The sequence below is a fragment of the Triplophysa rosa genome, linkage group LG16 (genome assembly GCF_024868665.1).
Source record: "Triplophysa rosa linkage group LG16, Trosa_1v2, whole genome shotgun sequence".
NCBI lineage: Eukaryota > Metazoa > Chordata > Actinopteri > Cypriniformes > Nemacheilidae > Triplophysa > Triplophysa rosa.
The window spans coordinates 7,189,962-7,212,974 of NC_079905.1; the positions used below are offsets into that span (position 1 = coordinate 7,189,962).

General features: G+C 35.4%; 3 protein-coding genes and 1 non-coding gene across 4 annotated transcripts; 1 reads left to right on the forward strand and 3 right to left on the reverse strand.

Annotated features, from left to right (window-relative positions):
* Positions 1 to 564: 564 nt before the first annotated feature.
* LOC130567257 (1-acylglycerol-3-phosphate O-acyltransferase ABHD5) lies at positions 565 to 3,402 on the reverse strand. Its single transcript, XM_057355232.1, has 7 exons — positions 3,309 to 3,402; positions 2,764 to 2,849; positions 2,272 to 2,680; positions 1,997 to 2,145; positions 1,783 to 1,894; positions 1,513 to 1,699; positions 565 to 1,238 (listed from the first exon to the last, which is right to left on the reverse strand). Exons 1-7 carry the CDS (start codon positions 3,347 to 3,349, stop codon positions 1,086 to 1,088), a joined length of 1,137 nt encoding a protein of 378 aa, XP_057211215.1. The 5' UTR covers positions 3,350 to 3,402; the 3' UTR covers positions 565 to 1,085.
* Positions 3,403 to 8,050: 4,648 nt separating this feature from the next.
* On the reverse strand, positions 8,051 to 8,122 carry trnap-agg (transfer RNA proline (anticodon AGG)). Its single transcript has one exon. It is a non-coding gene; the product is annotated as a tRNA-Pro (tRNA).
* Positions 8,123 to 8,562: 440 nt separating this feature from the next.
* rpl14 (ribosomal protein L14) lies at positions 8,563 to 10,431 on the forward strand. Its single transcript, XM_057355233.1, has 6 exons — positions 8,563 to 8,658; positions 9,237 to 9,338; positions 9,457 to 9,551; positions 9,781 to 9,880; positions 10,193 to 10,246; positions 10,332 to 10,431. Exons 1-6 carry the CDS (start codon positions 8,578 to 8,580, stop codon positions 10,395 to 10,397), a joined length of 498 nt encoding a protein of 165 aa, XP_057211216.1. The 5' UTR covers positions 8,563 to 8,577; the 3' UTR covers positions 10,398 to 10,431.
* A 921-nt stretch (positions 10,432 to 11,352) lies between these two features.
* sgo1 (shugoshin 1) lies at positions 11,353 to 15,804 on the reverse strand. The gene is made up of 9 exons (XM_057355231.1): positions 15,418 to 15,804; positions 15,069 to 15,268; positions 14,895 to 14,944; positions 14,503 to 14,585; positions 12,643 to 13,518; positions 12,416 to 12,553; positions 12,139 to 12,300; positions 11,799 to 11,964; positions 11,353 to 11,641 (listed from the first exon to the last, which is right to left on the reverse strand). The coding sequence occupies exons 1-9, from the start codon at positions 15,563 to 15,565 to the stop codon at positions 11,506 to 11,508; spliced, it is 1,959 nt and encodes a 652-aa protein (XP_057211214.1). The 5' UTR covers positions 15,566 to 15,804; the 3' UTR covers positions 11,353 to 11,505.
* Positions 15,805 to 23,013: the final 7,209 nt, after the last annotated feature.

Here is a 23,013-nt window from a genome sequence, read left to right on the forward strand (position 1 = left end):
TATAAACTGTTATTTTACAGTGATTTATTAAGCAGTTGATAATGTATCTATCTACACTTGTTTTTTTAAAACAATTTGTGTAAAAACATTGGAATTTCATTAGTTATAATGGTAATTTATATCAGCTATAATGTAAAGGTCTGTCTTGAGTGAAGTTATTCGTTGCTACACAATTAATTAAGTAATAATTATGTGAAATGCAGTTCAATGCCTGTCAAAGTTATTTTCATGTTCTCACACTCTGTTATATATTTTCAGGGCTGCAACTATTCTCACTCCTCCATATGGTCACAGAAACATTTCTGAGTTTAATCCTAAGGGGACGATCAACATTTTTCTACATGGAATGCTAAAAATCCTCACTCTGTGTGAGGTTGAGGTGTATACAGTTAAGAAATAAAAGATAAGAACAGAAGGTAATGTGTGTGTGTACTGTATCTAAATGCCCTTAATGTTTTTCATATGTTGTTGGAAGGTGAAGTGGCATGAGTTCAAATGCAGAGTCTGTCATTTACTATACTTTTTTCTTCTTCTTGGAAACACCATATTTTATATGTACTACTTTTATGGTAGTGTAACAGTCAGTAAAAATACTGTCAACATTTATTTTTATTTTGCTAAATACTTTGCTTGCCTAAATCGTTTTGCCCCACTGAGGCAAAATAATTTATATCAACAAATTGTGAACACAATAAAATAAGCATGTCACACAATTTTTGTTTGTCTTCATTCATTTAACCCATGCACGTTTACGTACTGTAGTTTTTTGTATTGCTTTATTGATAAATGGTTGTGCTTTTTGAGACTTCATCATATTGAGAACCATATAAGTAACATGATTAATTTATTAACATGGTTAATTATGAATATTTATACTATACATGCCATTAGATGGCAATGTTTCTGCAACACGACGTGGAGATTAAGATAATTTAGTAACTTAACTTAGTTGTCCTAGAGAGATGCTGATGTAATATTGTGTTCTGCATTCTTTCATACTTTGCATTTTACCCTTCCATCCTATTTTACTTATCTTCTCTTCTGACCCTCCTGTCACTCATTCATGACTCATGTTCTCTCAGTTCTCATTGTCTTTGGTTAAGATCCGTGTTCTTCTCATTCTTCTCATCTTCTTTACCATCGATCATGTCTCTGACATTGTTACATATTTTGAGCACAGCCTGGCTAAAGTCTTCTGATTGGTCTGCAAATACATAGTGACCTGCACCCTGAATGACCTAGTGAGAAAGAAGAACACTCAATGTGTATGTAGACACAATATTCAATACATTTTTGTGAAAAAAATGAAGACTGTGTGGGGATACACATCTTCCCATCTATTCCACGTGTTGTAATTTTGCTGTTTTAACATTTCTTGTGACAAAAAAACTCAACAACTTATTGAATAGACTGTATGTCTACTCTTCACGGCCTTGTTTTCATAAAAAATATATATATGGTTGTCTACCCTGACAGCATAAGCAGTTTAAATGAAAGTTTAGTAAAACTCACTATTATTTCTGTGTCTGAGTTGGGTCTGATTTCTTGAATGGCTTTTCCTGATTGGCCGTCGATGTTGGAACGTGATCCGTAGATAAAAGTCATAGGAAGCGAGGGACTGATCATCCCTGCGCGCTCCATCATGGGGCGTTGGGGCCAGGTGTATGGGATTGTCATGTTTTTAAATGCTCTCTCTCCACTGTAAAATCACAAAACACATGTAACATTAATTTGTGTCTGTGAGGTATGAGATACTTTTAGGTAGTCTGTCCAGGAGCTTACCTGGGAGTCTGTGCATTCACATGGTATATGTAATCAGCCACCGTATCATCCTCAAACAGAGAAGCATATTTCTGCTTAAAATCTGATCGTATAGCCTGTATCAAAAAAGAACCTGTAAGAGAAAAACAATAAGTAGGTATATGTGCATTTAGATAATTGATGCATTGCAGACTCTTCCATATTGTGTGGTTATTGTGAGCATGAGTTTGAATACCCAGTGGGCCTGCCAGCCTGAGAAAGGTAAGAGGGTTTATTGGGTTCAACACAGCGCCAATGGCTTTAATCCAAATAGGAACCCAGCGTTCCTGAACATTCGGTTTTGCTGTAAACCCCCACGGTTCCACCAACACCAAGTGCTTCACTCTGTGGAAGTGAAATTAATTTACAAAATATTCTTTACAGCTCCCCTGGACTGTAAATTGACATTTTTGTGTGAACTATTCCTTTAACATTTTTGTAACATTGTTACAAAAATAGAGAAACAGTCACCTGTTAGGATATTTCAGGGCATATGCAGTAGACACATAACCTCCAAAATCATGGCCAAGCAGAATCATATATTCCAACCCTACTGCCTCTCTCCAATCCTCAAGTGATTGGACAAACTGCTCCTCTGCCTCCTGGGCATCACTGCCAAAGACTGGCCGACTACTGCGTCCAAAACCCAACATGTCCAGTGCGTATACAGGTCTTCCATCTTTTGCAATGACAGGCAGGTTTTTAACCCAGAGACCAACCCCAGCTCCAAAACCATGCAGTAACACCAGTGGGATCTGCATATCAGGGGCTGGGACATCTGTGTTGTCACACAAGCTCTTTTTTTCATTGAATACCAGAGTCCAAATGTAATTCCCTTCAGATATGGGAACATGTCCTTGTGTATACTTGTCTTTGATTGCTGAAAATTAAAGTAAGATAAGTTGAATGGGTATTACAGGAATCATTGTTATTTAAAACATATGCTCATGCTCACACACATACGTTTCAGGATTCTGTCTTCTGCTTTTTTAAGATGAGAGGGAGAGGTGGAACACCAGGAGGGCAGCCAACTGGATATCCATCCTGATCTATAATGTAAATAAATGTATATTTGTACACGAATATTTGAAATAATTCCCTCTTGATTCCGTGTTTTTATTTCTTAAAATATTTTCCAAACAGGCAGAACTCTTGGTATTTAAAACATGCCTCTAGTGTATTTCGCAATGACTGACACATGCCCTATTTCCACAGTTATGTTGAACATGAATGCTCACAATGTTTCTTATTTTCATAAGGTTAAAAAGATTAAGAGTTCAGATCATTTTTTACAGCTTTAATGTGTCTCTTTAAGTGCTTTCCCATGCAGTACATCAATTAACAATACTGTATGTTTAAACGATATTAAACATATTCTTTCCTCAAATACATCATTTTAAAAGACTCTTACAACATTGACTACATATAAAATTAAATAGTCAATGTTTTTACACATTTGTCTTCTTTATTTCACACATACACAAAAGATACAAACATACAGAGTTTACCTGCTTGTTGTAAATACAAGATCCTCTTGGTCTGTTCTCATTGTTTCTTCGTACTGTCATATAATGCTGGCATAAAATTTTGGTGAAAGTGAACTAACACTGTGTAGCAGGGCAACGGATTGCCGGGGTTGCTTATTGGCTAGTGTGAGGTAAATTTGTAAACCAATCCGGGCTCGTGGCAGGGTATATTAGACTGGAGTGAATATATACATATACATATATATATATATATATATATATACTGTATATATATACATATATACACATACATATACATATACACACACACATATATATATATATATATTATATATATATACACACACACACACACATACTGTATATATAAACACACAAACATATATATATATATATATATGTGTTAGTCCCCTGAATCTTAAAAGTTATGCAACTTTCACTAGGTGCCCTTCACTCTGAATAAATCTGATGTTGGACACCACAGGGCTCTAGACTGCTTATTTTTTGATAACGTGCGAACTAGTCCAATTTCACACGGCCGCATTGATGCGAGTGCGTAATGTCCAGGTTGTTTGCTATATGGCTGGCAAATGCATTATTTCTTAACCAAAAAGTTGCGCTGAACAGCTAACTCGGTTCAAACTGTGCTATGAATAACGTTAGAAAAAAATATTGAGAAATTAAAGATATTATTAGCAGTAATCTGGGGCAGCAAGATTTTTATTTTTTATTTATTTAATGTTACAGCCATGGCCGGAGGTTTGCCCTACCAAGCAGGGAATACTGATGGCCAGGGGGCCCAATTTTCCACATCCCTAAGAAGAGGAAATATGAGGTCACCACGGTAAGAATTATGGCTAAATTTAGGACCAAAATTTGGTCTAAAGTAATCGTCATTTTTGTGCTTTACATTTACTAAGCTATTATGTAATATGCATCTTACTCCCTTGATGTAAAGGAACATGTCCTCTCAAACCCACTCGATGTGAAGCCATGCAGAGAGGGGTCTTCTTCGGAGGGACTTGGCATTTTGCAGGCATGTATCTACATTTGATTTTTTAGAAATGAAGCACCTCTATGAGCCGTAGGTTAAACTCACTCATAGGATCACTTACAGGATCACAGTTTGTTATATGTGCACTCCGTGTACGCTTGCCACATCTTACATACGGTATAAGAAACAACAATAACTACATGTATGCTATTTGCAGGACACAAATGTAAAGGCTACAAAACATGCAAATTAAGAGTTCACCTCTGACACTGTTTGCTGGTCCAAGATGATGATGATTGAGACCTGATATTGAGCTTACTGATTTTGTAGTGACTCATGTATTATGTTCACAGCTGCCTGAGGAAAATTTTGCAGAAATGTTTGTTTTTATTCCGATGCCCAATTACAGTTATTTACTTGCGGTCCTTATAGGAAAATAACTTTAAATGGTTGAAAGTTAAACAACATCTAGGAGAAGTTGATTGTGCTGGATCAAGTTTGCATTTGTTATTTGATAAAGATTTTTTTTTTAATTTGCATGTATAAACTTGGATCTTTACTTCAGCAGGTGCAGCAGCCAACCATTGTAAAAGACCTACATACAGCATGACCTGTTCCGTGGTGAGGTGACAAGCCTGCCTTTTTGGAGATGAAGAGAGATGAGCAACAAAATGTGCACAGGAAGGTCCTCGGAGGTCAATTCACAGCAGAGAAGGATGACTTTGTTTACGTTTTACTTTCGAGAAGACATGGAAACATTAGTGTCTTACTGTGTTGATGAACATGGCCTAAAAGTCAATGGCGTGTTCAACAATTAACAATTTCAGAATACAAATGAAGCAGTAGTTGACTGAGGTAGTTTAATGAGTGGAAAAATGGAAGGAGTTCAATAAATAAACTGAATTAATGAATAAATGCATTGATTCTAAAAGTTTGCTCACATATGTAGAACTATTAAATTGAACATATCTAATAATAAATTAGACGCATATCTGTATTTCCCAAATAGTATATAACAAATTTAAACTATTCAATTCAATTTAATTTTTTATCTTTATTTATTTTAATAAGCTTAATTTGTGCCACATACTAACCTTGGCATGTTTTAAAAATATATATATATCGGGAATCACTATTTAAAAACCACAAATTCGATTCCCGTTTGAAAATTTATTTTGAAACACTTGAAGGACTTGCAAGTAGAAAAGCTTCCAAGACTATGAACTGCTACAGTGCTCTTAATTCCTCTTTTTAAGTTGATTGTATTGTTTCAGTCTTTTGTTGTTGTTCCCTATTGTCATCTTTTATTTTATTTTATTACTGTTTTAATATATAGATATTACAATTGCGATTTCATATTACTTACTGTTATGTTATAAATACATATTATTGTAAATATGTATATATATATATATATATNNNNATATTATATATATACTATATATATATATATATATATTCGGTTCCCGTGCGATTTGTGTCCGCTTAGGACCCAATTTAGTAGGTAGTTGTAATGCCTGATCACAAAGTTGTTATCTAGCTATCTCGAGCTAAATACGCTGGGTAAAGTAATAGCATTAAAATGACATGTTAAAATTTAAGTTTACGAAAAACATGTGAGCATATAAGCTTGATGCAACATACACGCCAGTTCTGGGTCAACATCTGCTTAACAAACAAAAAACATCACTTTTGATATTTTTCAATTACCATGGTTTTATTATAGTAAATAACTAAAACAGTAAGACCGAGATTTGTTTGATTTCACTACCCATAGCCTCATTTTTGTACTTTTATATGTCTCCGATAACATCTCGCGTGGTTCTATTTGATTTGGGCGACGTCAGTTTACTCCGCCTTCCCAGTTACGCCCCTCTCTTGCAGTCCGCAGACAGACACTGTTGAACTAGTGGAGCATGGTCGTTTGTTGTTGCTTGACTGCTGTTTATGGCGGGGCTCAGATCGGCTTACTGCTAGGCACATGTATCTGCTCCCGTATTTCGGATGTTGCGTAAGATGATTCACCTCTCTCGGTGATTGTACGTCCAAAGTTTCCGTTATGGGCGGAAAGTAAATCCCTGCACTGCTTCTTTGCCTGGATTTAATTTCTTTGTTTTCGGTTACTTAGTTTCTTTTATGTAAATGTTTGTGTTTGGTCTTTGGGTTATTTTGTTTACATTGTTATTGATAAAGCTGGAGACGTCGGCAGAATTTAGATGTGTCCACTGATTGTAGTGCTCGATAATTTACCGTGTCTCACTAATGCGGTTGTGGTGTAACGTTATTGAGTGTGGGGTGAAAGTTGAACGACTCCGGCTGGCCATCTCTCTCTTTATTTGTATATGATTGTTTTCGTTCTTATGTCTTTGTATTTCTTTTATATTTTGTTGTACCCGAGCCTTGGTGTTTGGTTTTTAACTAAATGTTGTATGTTACAATAAAGACTTTATATTTTTATATTATACATGTTGTTCTGCTTCATGCTCGCCCCACGTTGGCAACGAACCTCCGTGTCCTATTGACACATTTCCCGGTTTATTGGTGGCGTAGTCGCTAGGAGTTTTGGCGCCATGCTACAACTGTAAAAAAGGGATGTGGTGGTCACAGTCAAAGAAGATCCCTAAGGACCAAAAACGGACATTACACACACTCTTATAAGGCATTCATTTCCCTTTATCGGCGATAGAGGGCGACATATCTGTTCAAATCCAATCACTTTTATTGTCACAGCACAAGTGCCTTGGTGAGTGAAATTCTTGAGAGCGTGCTCCAGAAAGTGCAGAAACAATTTACATATAGACATTACCATTTACATACAGATGACAATGTGCAATATACACATACATATACTCCGTACACACAGTGTACTATTATACATACGTACAGTTATCAATACACATTATACACCGTATGTACACATTCTACATTATGTACACATATATACACACAATAATATGTGAAGGTGCAGCAGATTGTACATAAACTGATTATTATGTTTAAACTGCATTTCGTCATAAAGTGCATTCATTCATTAAAATACATCTGTACACCATTACAGATACCACAGTTACAATGTTGTTGTATAATATAATTGTTAATTTATTTGATCTTTAATCTTTATGTTAGTAAAGATTTATTATTGCTACAAATATTTCAGTAAATATCACACTCATTACTGCTAAAAAGTAATAAAGAAATAAATGAACAAATAAATGACAGAAATTTGAATCGGTTGCCTCTCATCAATTTATTGTACAGTACAGCATGCACACATTAGGCTATAGTTAAAACAAATGAAGTCTAATAAATATAATGTTAGGCCTTTAAAGTACACAGGGAGCATGAATATGAAGTTGAATGTAGTCTTAGGGTGCGCTTATGTAACAATAAAACACAGCCTACCAGGACACATTTGTATCTCTGGGTCTACAGTGACATTAAATAGGGTCAATTTTTCGAAATTTAGATTTTTACATAATCTGAAAGCAGAATAATTAAGCTTTCTATTGATGTATGGTTTTAGGATAAGATAATATCTTCACGGAGACTTTAAGGTAGGACATTTACATATCTTCATTGAACACGATCTTTACTCAATAATGATTTTTGGCATAAAAGAAAAATCGATCATTTTTGACCCATATTTTTGTCTTTTACTAAAAATTTTCCCGTGCTACTTAAGACTGGTTTTGTGATCCAGGGTCACATTTCAGTTGTTCAGTGTTTTGCCATTGTTGTCATCACTTACAACAACAATTTCAAAATGAAAGGGCTCGTCCGGGATTTGAACCCGGGACCTCTCGCACCCTAAGCGAGAATCATACCCCTAGACCAACGAGCCTTCCTAGAGAATACTTTCGACACCAAATTTCTTGAGCACAAACTTGCCACGTTTGCTGTAAAAGTTGTATTTACGTGTGCCTGTGAACATCTTCAACATCTGGTGCGTGTTTTTAGTGCCATCCAGCGGCCAAACACTAAACTGCTTTCATTCATGGGCGTGGATTTGTCTCACTTGACACCGCACTAAACAAAAACAAAAACAGTTTACAATTTATTTTGTAATCTACCAATTTATGTGCGTATAAAATATCGACGTGTTTTCTAAATGTACGAGACAAATAAAATCAGCTGGTTGTTTCCGTTCCTACCGTTCATTAAAAAACCTAGAACGAACGTGTGCAAGGCATTGCTTCGTATACAATTTACTTACTGAGAGTGAATCATTGTAAAAAACTTTAATCATTACTAAACTTTTATTTTTTAAAGTACGTTTGACGTCAGATCGCTCCACGCATGCGCAGTCGAAAAACGGAAGCCTCATCATCGCAGAGCGGAAGTCCTTTAGTCCTTTTTCTACCACGGTCTGCCATCATGGTGAGTGAACTCACTTACACGGAGTCTAAAATTAAGAAAAAGTAGGGATTGTTTGTGGAGTTACCGTCAAGTTTGCACCACATACGCATTTTTACATCTTAATGCCCCCCTCTGTAGTGGTTATGTAGTGTAAATGAACCCATTAGCGCTATCGTTGTTAAAATAAGCTCAAGGCATGTCTCGAAACAACGTGGTGGACTGATTCGGGCCGAAGTTTAATGAATTCACTTCACAACCCGCTAGACTCGTGTTGCGTTGTTTGGCATTGTCAGACTAAATTAACCAATTCCTATTATTAGTGTGTGTAATTACGTCTGTGTTGTGGAGCGTTTAGTCTCGTTCATATGAACGCATAGTTACCTTAGTCGGCGAGGATTGTTGTACTGTAGGCTACAGTAAATGTTGAACCCACCACATTTGTAAGAGTAAAAACTGGCAAAACGTGTCTGTCTCCGTTTATTTTTACAGTAAGGGAATGCCACTCGGTGATATTATTGACGGTCCTTGTGAGGCTGTCGCTTGTTGTTTTACAGTTAACAGTTACCTTATAACCTATTTTCCTCTATATATCTTTTTAGGTGTTCAAGCGCTTTGTCGAAATTGGCCGCGTTGCCTTCGTTGCATTCGGACCTCATGAGGGCAAACTGGTGGCAATTGTAGATGTCATTGACCAAAACAGGGTAAGTTTTCAATGGGTTCCGTCTTCAATGGCTGTTGGTTTAAAGAAATGTTTTTATAGTGCATTTAACTTAACTTGACTAATTTGTCAAAGCATAACTGAATGTTTGTCTTATTTAGGCACTGGTAGATGGTCCATGCACAGGCGTGAAGAGACAGGCACTGCCATTCAAGTGCTTGCAGCTCACTGACTATGTCATCAAAGTACCTCACAGGTGAGCATTTGAGCCTCTTATGTTTTGTATTCTATTCAATTGTTAAAATGTGTATAAAGTTAGTTATTAAACTGATTCAAAGCAGTATTTGATTATCCTTCGTGCATAATTATGGATGTCTTGACATCTATGGACATTTTATTGAAGTTGATTTAATGAATGTTTCTCTTTTTTTTTATTCGCATTCTCATGTGTTTAACACATTGCATGTGTGTTTGGTTTATTTCAGTGCTCGTCAGAAGTTTGTGAAACTTGCCTGGGAAAAGGCAGAGGTCAACAAGAAGTGGGAAGAAAGCAACTGGGCCAAGAAAATCGAGGCCAGAAAGAAGGTGTGCAAGATAACCCTGAATTTGCTTTGTTACTTCAGACTAAAAACTGCCCAAGACTCTGTTTAAATCTTACGCACACCTTTGTTGGCTAGTGACAATTTATTTCAAATTTAAGGATGATTTTGCAAAACTCCATCAAATCTTGATATCCCGTGCAAACACCTTGGCAACTGTGTTTTAATTTGATGTGAATCCCTTGTCTAGTAAATATTAGGATCTGAGTAGGGTCATGAGCACATATTAATCATGCATACGGTTGCTTACACTTTTACTATGGTCGGAACCACTATAAATTTCTTACTCTATTAACAGAGGGCTGCAATGTCTGACTTTGATCGCTACAAGGTGATGAAGGCCAGGAAGATGGTAGGTTCTCATTTTTCTATTTGGACATTGGTAGAATTGTACTTGTGTGATAAGAACAAACTAACCATTTTCTATCTTTCTGCAGAGGAACAGAATCATCAAGCACGAGATGAAGAAGCTCCAGAAAGCTGCCACACAAAAGAAAGCATAAACTATCCTCAATAAATGTTTGACTTTGAGCCACAGACTCTGACTTTTTTGCAGAAATGTACATTATATTTTCTCCACATGCTGATGGATGTTTTTGAAACTGGTTTTACATTGGGGCAGAGGGAAATCAGTTATATGCTTTCCAAAATGTAAATATTTGGTCCGTCAAAAATAATCTAAGAGCCATAAGAAGTTGTAGAGACGTGTTACGCTGCATGAATTAGTCTGTTTCCATAAAGTACAATAAGCACCTCTTAAACTAGTGTGGTGTTTCTTAATAATCTGGTTGTTTTTTTTATCAGTTCCTTTATGGTATGAAATTAGTCTTATTTGTTTTGGTTCCGAATATATTGGATACTATTTGCCTAAAGCATTTAGTAACAGAGTGCATTTGGAGGGTTATGCATTTGGTGGGTTATGCATTTGGTTTTGTGGTGTATTTAAGGAGTTTGTGATCGAATAATTGAACCCATGGTCTTGCTTCAGTTAATGCGATCTATTAAATAAGATGTAATGTATTAAAAAGGTATCCGTTTGACCCTAAATAGACCTCATTGAAAACTACAGCAGCAAGTCAAAATTGCAATTTTAAATAGCATTTTCCCTATTTTGTTTGTATCCCTTACCTGTAAAATGCTAATGATTTTAATCAGGAATGAACTTGAAGCCAAATCATAAAGATCAATGAACTCGTTCCAAACGGAGCCCCTGAAAAAATTTCTGTGATTTTACCTTCCTTATGGCAAAATAATTGCAATGATTGTAGCATTATGTATAAGCCTTAGGTGTACCAGAATTTAAAACTAAAAAACGATCTACATTTTAAATAGACAAGATGTTAAAATGGCACCAGCTGCTACAAGTAGATGAGATGCTTAAACACATCAATAAAAATTCTCCATTTCTATTTAAAATTTTATAAATCAAATTTTGACTGAACAAATACGATTGGACGATTAAAATGACAAACTTTAATATTCACAAAATCGTAACACTAAGAAAAGCAAAGTGATAACCATTTTACAAACGGCAATAGTTTACTTTAGACATATTAAATGAAATTAAGATGGTTAGAGATTATTCTACAATGTTTGATCAAGATTATTCTATTAACGACAGCCCACAAAAGACTCGCTGTATTTTTCCATATTTTTGATTGAACTCCGACGGGACGTGGGATTCTGTTTGAAGATAGGGGACCGCAGAAACCGAGTGTCTGTGAATTTGTCACCACGTCGAAGTTTCCTAAAAGAAAATAAGCAGATTATAAAAAACAAAATTCAATACATATCAGAGCACACAAACAGCTACAAGAACTACAATGCAAAAATCTGAAGATTTATGGCACATTTACCACAAATTTAAAAAATCTGCATTCATTTTCAACAAGGCTTGTACTTACGAACTGATCGATGGCTCTTTATAGTTGACGGTGCTCGTGCAACGACGCTTACGGGTGGAGAGTTCAGGGGTGCTTTGAGCAGACATTGGCTTCTGATAGACTGCAGGGGAGAGATTTGTGACATCACTCAAACCCAAGCCCAGAAAGGAGCAAACAACCAGCCCACCTGCAGAGACACAAGCAGTGCAAAATAGTAACACCAACAAATGTGAATTTAGTAAGGGAATATTTTGTGACATATGATGTGAGAAGATTCACTAAAAAGCAGGAAAAGAAGAGACAGAGTGAATTGATTGATGTGCAACGGTGAAAGAAAGACAAACAAAAATAGATTATTTACCTTTTCTTATGCCGTTATTCATCACCAAATGCATTTCATTCTCCTGATCAGATGAGTTGCTCAGGCACTTTGGAAATTCAAATATTGGGCTGTCAATCATCATAAGTTCTGCCTCTTCACCAGGGGTAACAGGAATCAGAGACTCTTGAGCCTCTGTAGGTGCTGTGGGAAAACAAATTTAAAAAAAAGTAAAATAATTAATATCCCAGCTCATTTAAAATTACAAGTATCACAGAATGTTCAAAAACAGATGCTGTTCTCAACGAAAAAACATTACATCGGTTGATCTCTTCTCTTGGATCTGACTGGCTGACATCTTCCTGAAGAACACAAACTGGTGATTCTGGTAGAGCGCCCGTGTCAAGAGCGTCTGGACGATGTTTGCCAGTATCTGCAATTTCAGTCCTGTGTTCTTCTTCAAAAGCAATGAAAAATAATTAGAAAAACAATGCCAATAGTGTTCACTTTTAATTCTTGAATGAAATCTAAACTTTGTGTGCTTACCTGTGTGCTTTGTTTCAGCACGTTTATTAGAGATACTTTCTTTGCCTCTGTTTTTTCTGGCCTCTTGAATCGACCGTCTTTTGGAGCGAGCTCGTCTTGGTGGTGGACTACAAGCTTTTCTGGACTTCCTTTTTGGCATGTACAGGCTATCATCTGCATCCTGCTCCCCTTCTGATAAACTGTTGTTGGTCTCTACAGCAGGATCGTGCTGGACCTCTTCTGCAACCCGAGTGTCAGGTGATGGTTTCTCCACGGCTTTGTTGCCTGCTCTGAAAGGTGTTAGATGAACCGCCTCTTCACAGTCAAAGTCAAACGTGTCATTGCCACCCAATGAGGAGTTGAGGCGATCGCCAGGTGGGAGAGCCACTCTTGCACGACTCTGCGAATGGTCTCGGCTCTTGGAGCGAGCTCGCGGTTTGGAGTTTTCCCACGGCTTCTTCAGCGGAGCTCGGTCTGGCTTGCGCCCTCTCTCTGGTTTGATGCGGGGGGCTGCTTGAGCGGGTTTCCTCTTGGGCTGCCTGGTGGTCCTCTGTGGGGGCTCAGGCGTTGAGTGCTGGATTTCTGGAGGCTCAGTGTCTAAATCTGTGTTAAGATTGTCAGGTACACACGTTTTAGAATCTGGCCCAACAAATCTTAGTTCCTCATTATGTTCTTCCTCTTCATTACGAATGTCATCCAGCGGAATGCTAAGTTCCCCTTCTTGTCTTTTATCAACAGACACTTCTTGTTTCTTTTCAGAGCAAGAGGGTTCCAATACGTCTGTAACGCACTTCTCCACAGAGGTGGAGTCAAAACGCGCACTCCGCCTCTTTCGTCTCGTTCCCACTGTCGGGGGCAATGAAACGTGTCTGTCACCACGACCACCAGAAACAGTCGCTGCAAAGAGACAACAGCAAAATAAACAACCAACATACAAACTGTTTGGAATATTTATATTTGAGGCTGAAAATGTTTTGTGTGACGTACAGGGCTGGGGAGTAATGAAATACATGTAACTTAGTTACGTATTTAAAATACAAAATTTGAGTAACTGTATTTCATTATAGTTACTTTTTAAATGGTGGTAGTAAAATTACAGTTACTTCCTAAAAGTATTTTAGATTACCAAAGTGATTACTTATAAAGTTTAAATGAAACAAATGCCATTAAAATTCCATTAACTGCAATGGTTAATTTATGTTAAGAGCATTCGGTGATTCTCTGACTCTGACAATCTGCAAAAGCATCCTAAACTACAGTTCTGTCTACAGGTTTCATACCCCTTGCAGAATATGCAAAACTGGAATAATGTTAACAAAATAAGAAGGAATGTTATTAAGTACTGTTCTGAAAGCTATTTCATGCAATAGAAGTTTATATACTGTATACTCCAGAATTTATACAAATAGCCAGATTAATAAATGTACATGCCCTTGAATCTTTAATGTCTGTGTTTACCTGAATGATCAACAACTGTTCTCATGTTTCCCTCGAGTCTCTTGTTTAAGTAATTTGTTTCGGTAAGTTCTTTTATCTCACAGTCCTGACTTTTTCTCACAATTCCCAGTTTATAACTCACAAATCTGATTTCTTTTCTCAGAATTGTGAGAGATATATTAAAACATTATTTTAAACAACATCAGTTTTCCACAATATATGCAGATGGAAACCAAGTCCTCTGTTTGGTGGCCCCATTTGTGTTACATACCTTATTAGTATTCCAAAGTATTCTAAAGTATTTAGATTAAGTTACAGAACTTGTGTAATCTAACGAAATACGTTACAAACTACTTTTTAAAGCATGTATTTTGTAATCTGTAGTGAAATACATTTTAAAAGTAACCTTCCCAGCCCTGGTGATGTGTATATATGGATGTTCACCGGTGCCGGCAGTAACAGATGACTCCACGAGGGGCTCTTCCGGGTGAGGCTTCTGAATATCAGTGTCAAACACAGGTACTGGCCTGCACAAAAACACCATTAACGATTATTTCTTTAACTATTTGACAGACATATGATACAGAGCTATAGATATTTTAAGGATATTCACACTCTGTGACATCATGGATCTTACTGACCAGAAAGGACAAAGTGTTAATGCCATGCAAAATGTATTTAAAATGGAAAGCAATCTGATCACTCAGGAGGCATAAACACAGATTTGCATATAGCGTGCGAATGGTCAGGTGACAGTGGAATGTGCATGTCCAATCGGATAGCAACCCGATTACGATGCACAAGTTGACTAAATATAAATAATTGTTCTCCTTTACCTGGGATTGACAGGGTGACTTGGTGAACTTGTCTCAGCAGGAGGAGAAATCTGCAAGAAATCAATAGAAAAGTATGGGGACAGGCAGAAATATGCCAAGATGCCACATTATATACACTTCTACACCATTTCAACGCATACCTCAAAAAAGTATGTGCGTGTATCAACCTCTCACCTGAGCGTTTTCAAGGGCTCCCCGATCTCTCAGTGTTTTCTTCAGCATCAGCAGGTGAAAGAAGAGCGCCTGCCTTTCTTTCTTCAGCTGCAGAATGACCCCCTGTGCTTGCCGTACCTTTTCTCTCTCTATCTGCAGAGCCAATGCAAGAGCTTTGTTGTTCACCTGAACACTCTTCAGTACAAACGGCTTCACTGCAGCTGTGAAGAGAAAGATCAGAGTTTACAACAGAACTAGTACATCATTACATACCAAATTGTAACGATTCTGCCAAAAGCATGGTTACTAAACTTTTACATAAATTAAGTCGTGTATAATTTTCCAAGGGTAATGAAGCATGAAATGGCACCTGTGTTTTTGTTCTTCAGCTTTGACAGGCCATGACTGGCAGCTAAAGCGTTGGCGAGACGCTTGTTCCGTTTCTCCTTCATTTTTTCCTTGATGTCGTCCAGACTTTGCTGGAAAGACTTCTTCTGCACCACCCGCTCCCGAGCCATATCTGAGCTGTTAAAAACAGCCACACGTCCAGTTTAAAATACACGAGCGCGACGCATTCACTGGAACATCTATCGGTTGAGTTAACGTTTATATCTAAAATCACTTTCAGTTTTACTGACATATAGCGTGTTTCTCTCCGAAATATTTACCGCTATGAATAAACGGCTTATTTAGGGCGGCGCGTAAAATTATATATTTTAAGGGGGTATCTTCTCTAGCGTATTCCCCGTCCGGGACGTTGATGTTCGAAATCATCCGCTGCGAGCTCTGATTGGAGGACGAAAAGCGTCATTGCGTCACTTCCGTGACTAAATCTCGACGTCATCGTGCGGAAGTGCAAGCGGCATAGATGTTTAAAAAGTTTCAAGAAAACAAAAAAGTTGTTAAAACATTATCTGTTTGTAATTATTTTACTTTCTTTAATGTTATGTTACGTTTAATCTCCTGCGGATTTTTGTTTGTTGCTTAAAGCATTACTACTAATAATAAAAAAGATGTTTAAAACGTTTACTTAAATGCTAAAATGTTAAAAAATGTTTATTAAGTGCTCTTTATATATAAAAAAAAGATTATAACAAATTAATGGGATTTATTTTCCTGGAAACAATAAACTTTAATTATTATTAATATTTTTTAACTAACTTTTTTCCTGCCTTCTTTTTAAACAGGCTACATTTATACATTTTAAGTCTAGCTACTAATGCAGACACATTTTCAAACTTTTTTTCTGGAAAATGTACAAAATGCCTCAAAGAAGTCAAACAATGTGCAAAGATCTGGTTGTGGTATGATATTTACTGTGTTGTTTTGGATCTAAGCATCTCCTATAAACCAATTTACAATTGACCATTTTATGCCATTTTTACTATATCCTTTACTCATCATCATAATGTGCTTACTAAAATATTCCATTTGGTACGAATATTTGTTTTTTGTTTGTTTGTGCTTTGTTTATGCAAACTTTTCCCCAAAACATAATTTCCTCTTAGTAGCTAAGATATTTCCTAAAGATTTGCATTTGCAAAATACATATTTGTCATATGATGATATACTGCATGAAAGCGTGCTTTTACCCACGGAAATTTTACATTCATGTAAATGTGCTCTGTCTGTCTGAAATGTGATGTTTTCGCATGACTTCTGGTTCTATGACCTTTGTTATCAAAATCTTTTACATTTTTATGAAAAATTATAGTTAACACAGAAACACACACCCACACACAACAGTGTCTGAAACAGGACGGAAGGAATATCCCCAAAATAAATGTTTAAATGTTATTTTTTCATGTATTATGATACTAAATGGAGTTCTCAGTCAAGTATCATTTAAATATCAGTCTCATTTTTCCTTCATTATTCAAATGGGCATGGCTTTGTTGAAAAGTACAGTGAATTATCTTTTCACCTTTAAATCTACAGAACATTAAAAACAAAGAACTGGTTATAAATCTGATTATCTTTTCAAACAACGTATCAATGCCTGAAAAAGAAATTTGCTGCATAAAAAACTCCAACCATGAAAGGTGTAGTGCCAGCAAAGTGTGCAATAAAGGGAGACCTAAACAAGGAGGACACTGATGTTAGGGTAGGATTTAAGATTAGTGGCCACCAAAGTATTCATTTATCTGAAAAGCAAACTGCTTACTTTTTTCTGAATGTCAACCATCAGGGGATATTTCTGCCTGTATGTATATGCAGATTTTCCAGTGTTTATCTTTTTGGTGAGATTTTGCATAGTAAAATAGCCCCATCCCCAGTATTTGAGGGGGTTGAAACTATATATAAACATTGGGATGAGGTGGTCATTGACAGGAGAGTACAACCTGCTAGAGATTCAAGCAACAGGGACAATGAGACTCTTTGCTGTTATTTATATTTGCCTGCCTCTCCTCAACATTCTGGTAAAAAAAATCCTTTATTTATTTTTATGTACATATTTTGTACAAAATATTTATTAATTAAAATATAATATGTCAAAATTGGTGGTATAATACAAAAATATTTATTAAGTTAAACAAATGAGTGTGTTAAAAAAGTTAAAAAATAAATAAAGTGTCCTTATTTACATGTGCTTCTTGATGCACTTTAAACACTATTTTAATTAACTGTTGTAATTTAAAAATAATTCATGAATTAAAACAGTAGGACCAAATAACCATGTATAGTGAATACCAATGCACTTATAAATTGAAAGTAAAAAAATCATACATTTAGATTAAATTTAACAAACAGTTAGGGTGTGTTTAGGACATGAAAGGGAACTATGACAGAGAAAAGCCTGAAGCTCCTGGATATGCATAATGCAGTCTGGACATTAAATGTGCACAGTGAGACATGGAGGCACATAATGTACATGACCTTTTATTTTCCGTGCAGCAATTAGTATGTGTTCTTCCAATAAGAATTTTTTTCATCAAAATTTTACTTTTCTAACAGAGAACATCTGGCCTTGCTAATAACAGCACAACAGACAGCTGGAATCTACCATCTTTAGTGCAGCTTATAAGTGAGTTCTGGTGGATGTTGCCATTCTGTCCTGATCAAGAACCAAGTTTTACACCAATTATCATTTGATAACTGTACAAGCTCATTTACAACAGTGTTCTGTAACAGCAGCCAGGCTGCTCATGGAAATATTTTGCCAAAAGACTTCCATTAATATACAGGATTGTTTCATTTGTGTTTTTTTTGTCAAATAAGAATTTGATCAATCAACTATTTTACTCTTTGAATCCTCAACCACACAGATCAAACCTGTTGGTGGTGCTTCAGCCCAGTGTGACTCCATTCACCTTCTGCTGAGCTCTGTGATGTTCTGTGTGTTCTTCTTCTTATAGAACATAAGCTTTACATTCATTTACTTAATTAATTCACTTTCGAATTTATTACACTATTGCTAGCTTAAAACCTGAAGGCTGCAAAATATCTTGCTGTGCCCGTGATAGTGTTTTACATTTACAAAAAATGAAAGGAGCTAAATTAATCAGTATTTTACTGCAATTTTAGTTCCCTTAGAAAAGAGTTGCAAACAAATACTTAAATTATAAATGTATGTGTAAAACACTTGATTTGTCACAGCAGTAAAATCCAACAAATCCTGTCATGTAATTAGCGAAAAACAATGATTTCCTTTTTGTTCAGTGACATGTTTTTACGGCTTGACTTTTTTCTGTGTAGCTTAACGTTACAAATGGAAATATTTAATCTTTGTTAGATCTGATAGCACGGGTGTGGAGGAAACGCTACTGTACTTCCTGCATAGTGAGGGGATTATTATTTTTAATTCGTTGGCAACATAGTCAATGTCTGTCAGAAACACTAACATTACATATAAAATTGACAAATATCAATTTTACTAGATGTTCCAGAAAACATCCCATTTGTCTCATTAATCTTTAATAAAACATTTTATTAATATTTTTTTCCAGTCTGTGTAAAACCGAAACAATGTAGCACTTTTGAGAGTAACATACATAATAATGCTTTTTCACTGAAATCACATTCCACTTTATCATATTCTACACACCTCAGCTGAATTCCTAAACTGTGTGCTGTTTGATAATAATGTTTGATTATTCATGCCATTGGTAAATACAGATAATCCGCTGTATGGGTTTAATTTAATTTCAGCAGGTTTATATAAAAAGCTTTGACATTGTCACTTGAATCCTTTTAAAAAGTTTGAGGTTTGGGTTTAGAAGTGAATGAAACCTAAAGTATGATCCATTTTTGCCTAAATGTTTCTGTTCTGTCTCACAAAAGGTTTTTATAGTGGAGATTATAATTACAACAGATTATAATTATAAAAATAGTAAATGGTTCTTTAGGGAACCAAAAAAATGGTTGTTCTAATCTATAGCATCGCTGTGAAGAACATTTTGGAGCACCTTTTTTAAGACGTAGTAGTCTTTCATTGTATATATTTACAGATATTTTTTGTTGATGTAAGCATAAACCTCACAAAATCAAAGTCAAAACTGACAACAATTTATTTGACTAGATTTGTCTAGTTTAGTTTTACAGGGCAGCAAAAATATGGATTAAGAAAATAACGTGAATAAGAAACCTTGAATTCGCACATTGTGTAAATAAATGGATTAGAGCTCAGCTGATTGGCTGTGTGGCAGACTTTGGATACAGGCTCAGGTGAGGTGGGACAGAAGTATAAAAGGCTCTTATTAAGGAAACCTGAAATCAAAGGCAGCATAAACCAAGTCTAATCAACATCCCACTGACCACATCATATCTCAGCGTCCTTCATCATGCTCAAGATTTTGGTCTTTATATTGCTGGTATCAGCTCTGCTGTTTTTACCACCTACACAGGTAATTCTTACACAATGTTCATTCATTTAAATGTTGTGATTACAATGGATATTCAAACTTGGGAAATTCCTCTTGACATGGCTTTCATTTTAAAATATAGAATTATTGAAACATTTAATACGGTACTGTGTATAAAAAAGCTTTTTACAATGTAATCTGGGAAAGTAAATGTATACAAAAAGTGATATTTTTATATTGTATGGGTAAGACGTTCAGTTTAAAGTGTGATAAATTAGTTCTTGGTATGGTTTTATGCAATGGTCATTACAGGAGACATCTGCCAGGTTGGTCGACAGAATAGAAAAATATGTACAACAGGCATTCAAAAAAAGATAAAAGTTAAGACAGATGTTTTATTGGAAGAGGTTTAAATCTGGCCTCTGTTGACTTTATACTGTACAAAATAAATGTTTTTTTTTACCTTCTTTGTCAATGTCACATTGTATGTGTTAAATGGAACACATCTCAGTGTTATTGTAGAGCCTGATGTGACATTAAAAGTGTGTGATTTGAATGTTGCTGATAAGATTTAAGGCAATGACCAAATGCCCATGTCAAAAGTGGGCGTGTCTTATTCAAAGGCGAGCCTGGACTTTTAATTTGGCTGTATCATACTGTACTGTGTTTTAAAAAGATTTCTGATCATAAGCATCCCATTCTTTCACAATTCAGAGCACGGCTACAACAACGGCATTTACAACTAGCACAAGCTTGAACAGAACCTCTACTGAGATGACAAGAACTGAAGTGACCAGTGCCATACATCCAAACAGCACCATGCATGCAAACAGTACCGTACATGCAAACAGTACCGTACATGCAAACAGTACCACACAAGCAAGCACTACTAAAAATGGATTTTCCAGTGTCAGTGCTTCTGTCGGCCTGCTGTTCCTAACAGTGTCTGTGCACCTGTGGTGGCAATGAAGGACAGTTTGGAATCTGTAATCAAGAAATCAAGCACAAATACATTCAAGAAATAATAATAATGCTTGTTCATTGTACTTGTGTATGTAATTTACAAATATTTTATTGTCATTAACAATTAAAAATGTGAAAAATACAAGTGATGTAAATCAAAGCATGCAAGGGGTTCACTTTGGTTTTTAAAACAATGTTTTTCTTGATATACATTTGATTATTTTTAAGCTTTTATTCAAACAATTACAGACACATTTTGATTTTATTCAAACAATATTTATTTTAAAGGGGTCATGTGTACACGTGTTTTTATGTGTCTTTTGTGTGTTGTAAGTATTCGACCAATCACTACGCACTGGTTAACTGGCCAATCATAGCACATCTTGCTATTCAGAGTGATGAGCTTTGTAAAAAATCTGCGCGTTTCAGAGAGGCGGGGCAAAGAGGAGATACAAAAATGCAAGGTATGTGGAAAATACAGCGTTTTTGAACCTTAAATCGTATATACACATTGCATTACATCTAAAACAATCCATAATATTAGTTTTAGCCATGTCATATGACCCCTTTAATGTTGCAGCAGATTGAAGTGGTTTAAAATCTTATCTCCAGTGACATTTATTTAAATCATTTGCTTTAAACTTTTTATCAAAGTTGCTTCCGCAAATACATCTATTGTTTAAATAGTTTAACTTCCTTATGATGAAGGTCAACATTTTCTGACTGGACAGAACACAGACTGCACGATAGATGTACAATTATATGTATATATTCATTATATGGCATGAACTACTGCATGTAATGGCAAAAATGTAATGCTAGCTGATTGTAAAAGCATATATATATCGGAAGTCTAAAGAGTCCTGTGTAAAAAACTAGTTTAAATATGAACTGTTATAGCAAAAATCACATAATGGATTTAGTTTAAAGTAGAAAAATTGCATGTGTTTGAATAAAAAACATATTAAAAGCCTGATTAAAATATGTGATCCTGTCTGTGAAATCCAGGCTAAAGTTGCATTATTTTATGAATAATTATGAGATTGGGAGCATCAAAGCAGTCAGCCGTAAAATGACGATATATTATATATAAAGATTTTAGTTTTTTAAATGATTTTTTTGCAAAAAATACAAAATAAATTGGCTTTGACATGGCCTTACTGATTCAATATTAAAGATATCAACTTTATATTTTCACAGAATGTCCTTTACATTATGTATGATTTTATCATATATGATTTATGATTTTAAATCATCTGCGCACACACACAAAACTTTAGCTAGGTTTTTCACGTATTCACAAACACACCACTTTTAATTTGTTTATTAACAAGATTTTATATCTTGACTTTATGGTCAAAATATATGTACATTTAATAGTTGAAAATAATTTTACTGGTTCTTTTTTTCTATTCGCTAACACATGTAAAACTGATCCTTTGTTTACCAGTAAATTACATGATCTAAACATCATGTTAAAAAAATATCAAATTTTAGATACACGCTAATATTTTATATGATAAACACTAAAGTACATATACTATATGTATACAGTAAATCTATACACTGAATTCAGTAGTCCAATGATACCACCAGTGTGTGTTGACAGTACCAAAGCCTGTTGAGTAGCACAAATATGTATAAAATAAAGTAAATAATACATATATTCAGCTTCAAACAAATCACATATAAAGAATAGATGCTTTAAATGAATGTGACATACCCTGATGGTATTATAATGCTATAACCAAGATTATTTCATTTCATTTTTACTCATCATTACTTTCCCATGTTGTTTATTACCCTCATGGTTTTCTCATAATCAGCAACACAAAAGAAGATAATTGAATGAATACCTGGGTAAATTCAATAAGCATGTTGACTCATTTAAATGCTTAATAAAGCAGCCACGAATGTCAACGCAAAAGTGTGCGGTTTGCAGATCATTTTTCAAGTGGTGTATGGAATTCACCCAAGCAATATGTTTTCAACAAAAGAAAGTCATACTGGTTTAAGATGACAATAGGCTGAATATATATGAATACCAGTAACAATCAGTTTGGAAAGGAAAATAAAGGCGATTGCATGATTTTATTAGATTCACACTTCCTGCAGTTCTTTAAATTGACATGCACTTGTGAATTTGAGGTTATAGTCCATTCTAATGGACTCATATCTTTTAAACTTTTCTCAATGTGGTC

Coding starts and splice junctions, on each gene's coding strand:
- LOC130567257 (XM_057355232.1), bottom strand. CDS start 3,349: ATGAGAACAGACCAAGAGGATCTTGTATTTACAACAAGCAG. Junction 2,146..2,271: donor GCCCTGAAATATCCTAACAG/GTGACTGTTTCT, acceptor TCACTTCCACAG/AGTGAAGCACTTGGTGTTGG. Junction 1,700..1,782: donor GTGAATGCACAGACTCCCAG/GTAAGCTCCTGG, acceptor GTGATTTTACAG/TGGAGAGAGAGCATTTAAAA.
- rpl14 (XM_057355233.1), top strand. CDS start 8,578: ATGCGCAGTCGAAAAACGGAAGCCTCATCATCGCAGAGCGGAAGTCCT. Junction 9,881..10,192: donor AAATCGAGGCCAGAAAGAAG/GTGTGCAAGATA, acceptor CTCTATTAACAG/AGGGCTGCAATGTCTGACTT. Junction 10,247..10,331: donor TGATGAAGGCCAGGAAGATG/GTAGGTTCTCAT, acceptor ATCTTTCTGCAG/AGGAACAGAATCATCAAGCA.
- sgo1 (XM_057355231.1), bottom strand. CDS start 15,565: ATGGCTCGGGAGCGGGTGGTGCAGAAGAAGTCTTTCCAGCAAAGTCTG. Junction 14,945..15,068: donor GAGCCCTTGAAAACGCTCAG/GTGAGAGGTTGA, acceptor GATTTCTTGCAG/ATTTCTCCTCCTGCTGAGAC. Junction 11,642..11,798: donor AAAGAGCCATCGATCAGTTC/GTAAGTACAAGC, acceptor ATTTTCTTTTAG/GAAACTTCGACGTGGTGACA.